The sequence below is a fragment of the Lepidochelys olivacea genome (genome assembly GCF_965140295.1).
Source record: "Lepidochelys olivacea isolate rLepOli2 genome assembly, chromosome: 10".
In the NCBI taxonomy this organism is placed as follows: domain Eukaryota; kingdom Metazoa; phylum Chordata; order Testudines; family Cheloniidae; genus Lepidochelys; species Lepidochelys olivacea.
Window position 1 is genome coordinate 18,591,571 of NC_140420.1, and position 7,549 is coordinate 18,599,119.

Consider the following 7,549-nt stretch of genomic DNA (forward strand, 5'->3'; position numbering starts at 1 on the left):
TACCAGGTCCCCTTGACTGCAAGTCACAGAGTTCAACCCATGGCTTAGTGGACTACATCATGTGGGGCACTTAGCTCCCCACTTCTGGTACCCCTGACTGGGGGAGGGGCTCAGCCTCAGGGCACCTCACAAGCTCCGCGCTCTTCCCTCACTGCATCGAGTCGCTGCTTCCCTGCGCCAAGGCCTTCACGCTGAGGCCCCTTCCCCGCCCCAGGGCTCCCCTCGCCCCCCAAGATGCAGAGCTCACCTACTCCCCGCGAGCCAGCTAGCTCCCGTCGGACCACGGGCCCCCAAGTTGCGGAGCGCGCCCCTCCCAAAAGACGGTGACTCGGCCGTGACAAGGTGAGCGGGCATTCAGTTTGTCCGTTCACACTTGCCTTCACCCTCCTCCCTCCCGGATCGGAAGTATTCCGGTTGCTATTGGATACCTGACGGAAGTATCGACTGCCTGTCCCAGGAAGGGCCAAGAAAAATGGCGGGCGCCGCTCTCAGCCAATGACAGCAGGAGAGACCTGCGAGCGCTTCTCTCCGACTGGGAGAGCGGGTATCGCGAGATCCCTGAGATCTCCTTCCACCAACCTGAGTTCCCATAACGCCCTGCGCGAGCCCGGCCTCTTCCTTTTTCCGCCATCTTGCTGCACCGGTGAGTTGCGGGCCTCGCTGGGCCCTAGGCGCCATCCACCGTGTACTATCCCCATCCTGGCCCTGCGGGCGTCTTCACCCGCCTTCCCGCCATCTCCGGACTCCGCCCGGCCGGCTCAGTCTGTTTTGAGTCGCCTGCGGCCGCCACGGCCGCCGGTGGAGCCACCCGAATAGGGAGGGGGGAGGCGCTTTCCTAGCCTGAGCCCCGCTCTCTGGAGGGAGCTGTGGTGGGGTGGGGGAGGGCTCGGGTGGCAGGCTGGGCCCGAGGAGCGTGATGGTGGGACTCGGGCCGCGGGAAGGGGGGGAGTGGGGGATCTGGGGTATGTGAGACGGTAGCCTGGGCCCTGGGAGAGGCGGTGGTAGGAGGGGGCACCGCGGGGGTGAGGGGGCGTGCAGACGTAGGCTTGGCCCTGGAAGAGGAAGAAGAATCGGGGGCGGGAGGACGCAGACTGGGCCTGGGTAGGGGGCAGTCAGTTTCTCTGAGTTCAAGCTGAATCTCCCATAGTTTATCTCCTGTTAAGTCGGTGGGTGCTGATTGATTTAGCAGTAAATGCCCTCCTGCGCAGTGCAGATAATCACACCAGGCAGGAGGTTATTTTGTGTGGCAATGTGGCTTGATCCAGTCCTTCTGGACTCAAAGCACCTCAAAGGTATTGTAAAACTCTGTAGGCCAAATGCTGACAGCGTAATGGCTGGGTAGGCAAATGGGGCGATAGTACAGTGCTTTGTTTAACTGTGGGATATGTTGCCCCAGTCATCAGAACACAAGCTTGAGTGCCCAAGTGCCACAGTATCTTCAATATGCAACTGGATTTCTGCCAGAGATGGGTGAATTGGGCAATACCTAAAAGGTTTTGTCCTTGTTCTGGACAGGCTATAATGTGGGGTAAATGATTCTTGAAACCCACTATCAAGAGTTGACAGTTTTTAGTAAAAAAAATACAAAAAAAACAACACCCTCCCCCCAAGAAAGTGCAAAGCCATGTCACTTTAATGGTATAACAGCTCTGTAATGTAAACAGGGTCTAAGATTTTGCTCAATACTCCACTGCAGTCTCAACAGGCTTAGATCCTATTGTGAGATTTTAGCCCACATTAACCAGTAGGTCCAAAAATAACTAGTGACTGTTTCAGTCTTGGGGTGACAGATTTCAGAAAGTACAGCTAATCTCTGGAAATTAGGTCATTCTCATATTGAACACCTGAAATCTCTTATCGCTTATGAAAAATCCTGGCCAGGATGTCTTGCAGCATCTTTAAATATGCTTTAAGTCTAGACTGTAAGTCTTTGTCTCTGAACATATCTTATTGTAGAACACTAAGTTTATGCTGTATATGTTGTATAAACTTTTTGTGGCATAAAATGTAGACTGTTGAATATAGTTATGATGGGTTTGATTTGTGGTGGTCATACCCAAATAATAACTTGACCTGTGTGGTGTTTGCATAAAACATCTTGAAGCTTTGTCAGAATAATAATATCTGCTGTTCTGAGTTCAAAAATTCTGAAATTAACAGTGGTAGCTTTTTTTCAAAAAGTATCCCTGCTTAAATGTGAAACCAAGAAGTTGGCACACATAACTAACTTTGTTCCACACACAGGCATCATGGTGCGCATGAATGTTCTGGCCGATGCCCTTAAGAGCATCAACAATGCAGAGAAACGTGGAAAACGTCAAGTTCTCATTAGACCGTGCTCTAAAGTAATCGTCCGGTTTTTAACTGTGATGATGAAGCATGGTAAGTCATCAGAAAGTAAAATTCTTATCTAATTATTTCTATAAAAGTTAAGAGGCACCAAATAGTGTAAAACTCAACTATCTCCTGTAGCAAAGGGATATTGCATCACTTGCAATGTTTCAAACTGCAAAAAAAAAAAAAAATCATTTAGGGGTGGGGAGCGGGCAAGGGCAAATACTTCGTTTATTGTCTTTTGGTTGGTGTGTTAATGAATAGCATTGGAAAAACTTGGGTATGCTGTCAAGATAAAGCCAACAATGCAATTTTTTGGAAGCTGTCCACAGTGGCCAGTGTTCAGTGTCTGAGTGATTCCTTAGATAAAACATGCATAACACAAGTGAACTTAAATTGCATTTAGTTTGACTCTGTGGGAAGGTGAGCTGATCAGTTACTCTGCTCTTTTGTAGAGTAAGCTAATCAACCTGTTAAACTTCCAAGTTGAAAAGAGTACTTGGAGACATGCAAGACTAATCTTACAAAGTTAGTGCTGCCTCAAATATTGCTGGATCTAAGACCATTGTATTAAATACGTTAAACAGAGAATAATGTGTATTCTGTAATAGCTGAAATGTGATGACTTGTCTACATGAAAAAGTTGCACCATTTTAACAGTTGAGTGCTAATAGTTTTAAGTGTGATTGTTAAACCAATTCAGTGACACGAAGGCAAAAGGCTGTGTGGATGCTTATTTGGTTTAGCTTAAGTTGATTAGGACTCTTAAGCTAAACCAAAATAAGTCAGTCTTAAACCAAAAAAGGTGTCCAAAAAAGCTTGGCACCAGTTTAATAAAATTGGTATATGAACTGATTTTAAGTTAAACCACTGCAGCTCTCTCATGTAGACATGGTCTAAATGTTAAGTTTTTGACTTGTCTGCATTTAAGACTGCACTAATTTGGATAATAAAGGTTCTGCTTGATTTAATCGTTCACAGGTTACATTGGTGAATTTGAGATCATTGACGATCACAGAGCTGGGAAAATTGTTGTTAATCTCACAGGCAGACTGAACAAGGTAGGGTTTGATTTAGTGCTGAATTCTTTTTTCTTTCTAGAAAGCTGTTTAATTCTGAAAAATATACACTCTTCCTATGCATTTATATTGTTAATCTTTGAAGGAATTCTGTGAATGTGGTTGTGTAATGATAAATGATTTGATAAGGGCATGTGAATGGAGGCTAGTATGCATGTGGCTTAAGTGGAAGCTTTCTTGGGTTCTAATGATTGTGCTGGATAAAAACGTACTTGAGCAACCATAACAAAGTAAATTAAGTTTGTGTGGGAATATGTACAGGGAACTTTGCTTGCCAGCACCACTTTCTCTGCTTTTTCCTTAGGGGCCTTCTAGTATGTATATATTGTCCAGTCATACACCCTGTCTATATTTGTGTAGTCTCATATTCCAGTTTCAGACAACAATTCAATTATGAAATAATCAGTAAGCTAGAAATTGAATACTTAAGTATTTAAGCTGACTTTAATTGGAACAGATTTGTTTGGAACATGTTTAAGAAATGTAAACTTATATCCAGGTGATGCATAATACTAGTAAATGACTAGAGAAAATTGCAGAAGTCAAGCCTTTCTGTACTAACTGGATTTTGTTTGCAGTGAACTGTTGAGCTGTGCATCTTGTAGTTATGTCATTGCACTGCATAACTCCTTCCTAAATATCCATGTAATGTTTTTGGGTTGTCAAGATTTCTTTAACTCTGTCCGGAAATCCTGTGGGCTATATAACTTGACAGTTACCATCATGATCTATTATAACAGATTCCTCCATTGGTTCAAAACCATTTCTCACTTAAATAGTTTAAATGAAAACACTGCCCATCCAGTATGTCAATATTCTGAATTGGTAGCAGAGAAAGTTGACCCCTCATGAGCATATTTTGGATCCCTTCCATAGAGAACAGAAATCTGTCAACATAAACATGTTTTTCAACTGGTAATTACTTGTCTGGAGCAGGCTGAGGATTGTATAAGTGCAATAGAGAATCTCATAATTTGACCAGGTCGAACTATATAACAGTTTGGAGTCTGTTGTATTTTAGGATAAGGGTTTGTGCTGTCACTGAGCTACTTGGCAGTTGTTTTTTGAGTGATGTTTGGCACAAACAAATATGTTTTTCTAGAGTAGTTCTGTTACTTGGTCCAGGCAAACATTGAACAGTGCAACAACAGCATACTTTTTGTGCATGCTTAAGTGGCAAAGACTTGTTAAAATAAATGTAAATACCAATTAAATGGTGAGAACGAAAGTTGCTGTCTGCTCCATTTTAGAGGCCATATTTTTAGTGTCACTGGTTATTGACACTTCAGCACATATGATACTAACCCAAGATATAATCTGTGTTGGCGGTTCTAACCACACTGTATACTTCTGGTTTTTAATCATTTGCATAAGATTAGTATAATTAATTTGAACATTTCTTATTAGGTGGTGAGTTTCTAGGCATGGTTTTTAATTTCTCAGACATACAAAAAACTTAAAAGTTTGTGTGTCCAGATAGCTAACTTTGTAGATATTCAGTTCTTCTTTGCCATGGTTAAGAACCTGGGAGTAATCTTAGTTCTTTGGTAATAATGCTCCGGAGTTAATGCTTTCTTTCAAGGAGTATACAGCATGCTCTTAAGCTCTCCCAGAACTGAACTGGCTACAAAATGGCATTGCCTTCTGAGTTTGCAGACCAGCAGTAATGTAGTTTCAGCCCTATCTAGTTGAAAGGAAGACGGTAGTATCAAAGCAGCTCAGGACTGAATAGTTAGATCCTCTGCTTAGTCCAGCTGACAACCTGAGTATGCACAGTGGATGAAGTTGATGGAATAATGGAGTGCCATTCTTGGATACTTTGATCTTACCGTGTCAGACAAGTTGGATACTTGATTGGCACTATTAATCCTCTTCTGATCAATGATTTGGCGAGACTTAGCACTGAATGCCTTAAATGCTGCAACTTGTGTAGAGAGATAAGGTAGGCTAGGTATTATCTTTTATTGGATCAACTTCTGTTGGTGAGACAGACAAGTTTGCAAGCCACACAGAGCTCTTCAGGTCTAGGAAAGGTATTCACAGTAAAATGCATGGTGGAACAGATTGTAAGGGACCATTCAAGGTAGAATGGCCTGTTAACACCTCTGCAGTCATAGGATGAAAAGGGGAGTGTGTGTTAATGGGTTACAGATTGTTGTAATAAGCCATACATCCATTTTCATTCCCAGACATGAAGAAGAGCTCCATGTAGCTTTGAAAGCTTTTGTCTCATCAACAGAGGTTGGTCCAATTAAATATACTTCCTCACCCAACTTGTGTATCTCATATCCTGGGACCCAAAAGGGCTACAATTACATTGCATATACAACAATGGAAGAAATATATGTAGTAGTCCTCCTGTATCAAAGTTCTTCAGCTTCTGTTGGGGTTTTATTTTATAGTGTGGTGTGATCAGTCCCAGATTTGATGTTCAGTTGAAGGACCTGGAAAAGTGGCAGAACAACCTTTTGCCTTCACGTCAGTTTGGGTAAGTGCCAGATATGCAGAGTTAAATTGTTGAAATTCACAATGAGGAGAATTGCTATGAATTGTTCTAGGAGAAAGTAGTTGATGCAAAAAAAAAAACTTCAGGTAATTTCATAAATGAAACTAGCACTGTTTTGAAGATCTCTGTTCTGATCACTTCTTCAGAAAAGAGGGACACACTTAAAAATCAGTTTATATATAAGCATTTTTTATCTACCGCTAAAAGTTAGCGCGAAGAGACAGCGTTCTCTGTTTTTCCGTTTGTGCATCTGACAAGACTTCGTATAGTCAATTTCGTCTACATCATTCTCACTCTTCTCCGTCTGAATGTTGGTCTTAATTCTGTGGAGACACTTAAAAAGAAAGTTGTAATAATACAAATTAACAGGTACTTGGGTATAGGTGTAGTATCAGAAATGACTGAGGTCTTTTTAAAAATTCTCTAGATATCAAACTAAGGACTTTCTTTTAATAGAGGCTTTGGCTGTTACATTAAATCAATATATAGTAGAATCCCACTGTCACTGAATCTTGTGACTAAGTGAACAAACACACCAAAGCAAGGAAAGATGCATTACAAAATGTACAGTTACTATAAAGAGTTAACTGTAGCTAAACATTGCTCTAGTATTCTAGTACATATACTTCAGCATATTTTGTGTGAATTAAATAGAAACTCTTGTGAGGCTAATCTTGACAGTGTCAACTTTCGTGCAGAAAGCATGATAATTACTATAGTTAGGTGTTAGAAATAACTAGAGTTACCTCAGCTAGCTTAAGCTATTCAGGTATTAGCAGCATCAGCATGAGCAACTTTAGGAGTTCTACCATATGAATTTTTTATGCTCTGCTAGCAATCTGGCATAATACCAACTATACACTTGTTATGAGCAGGTAATTGGCATGGGTTTGAAAATGGTGACATGGGCCAACCGCAAAGTTGAGGTTATGACCTTGCTAACACTGCTTCAGCTCTACAGTGCTAACAGCGGGAATGTCCAATGAAAATTCCTAGTGTAAATAAGGTTTGTGGGGAAGTTAGGAAGTCTACTCTAAAGAGCATATCGTCAAATGTAAATTTACCCCAGTGCAATTTTAAATTCTCAAGCATTTCAAAATAGCATATTTGTAGGGTTTGTATAACTATTTTACATTAGAACTGTTGTAGTCTAAGTTGTCACATTTCCTTGCATTGGCTAAAGAAGCTGAGACATTGCACTACAAAAATGAGATTGGATGGTTTTTCTAATTGTATGAGTGGTAGGGAAATCTACTACAATATGCTACTGAAAATACTTTTTACTTAATAGGTACATAGTGCTGACAACTTCCGCTGGCATCATGGACCATGAGGAAGCAAGGCGAAAACACACAGGAGGCAAAATCCTGGGATTCTTTTTCTAAAACTTGTAAAACAGGCATACTAATAAATTGTTCAGATGGACTCTGTTTGCATTCAGTATTAATGGTTTGGAACACTGCAATATGTAATAACACTTAAGACCTAATGGTACACTCCACACACTGTAAAACATGGAAGACGTATTGTAATTGAGCCAATTCTAGATTTGGCATCTATTCCACTCTGCTTACAATTTTCTAATTCTACCAAGCTAATTAATTTCAGTTCAGGAAGAAACAAATTATAG

At 41.3% G+C, this 7,549-nt stretch overlaps 1 protein-coding gene across 1 annotated transcript; it reads left to right on the forward strand.

The window, feature by feature from the left end:
• The first annotated feature begins 480 nt into the window (after positions 1-480).
• Positions 481-7,344, forward strand: RPS15A (ribosomal protein S15a). The gene is made up of 5 exons (XM_084641115.1): positions 481-643; positions 2,245-2,382; positions 3,316-3,395; positions 5,816-5,901; positions 7,211-7,344. The coding sequence occupies exons 1-5, from the start codon at positions 496-498 to the stop codon at positions 7,302-7,304; spliced, it is 546 nt and encodes a 181-aa protein (XP_084497241.1). The 5' UTR covers positions 481-495; the 3' UTR covers positions 7,305-7,344.
• Positions 7,345-7,549: the final 205 nt, after the last annotated feature.

Excerpts from the sequence above, each read along its gene's own strand:
- RPS15A (XM_084641115.1), top strand. The coding sequence starts at position 496 with ATGACAGCAGGAGAGACCTGCGAGCGCTTCTCTCCGACTGGGAGAGCG. Across the intron at positions 2,383-3,315 it reads AACTGTGATGATGAAGCATG|GTTACATTGGTGAATTTGAG; the intron begins GTAAGTCATCAG and ends AATCGTTCACAG. Across the intron at positions 3,396-5,815 it reads TCACAGGCAGACTGAACAAG|TGTGGTGTGATCAGTCCCAG; the intron begins GTAGGGTTTGAT and ends TTTATTTTATAG.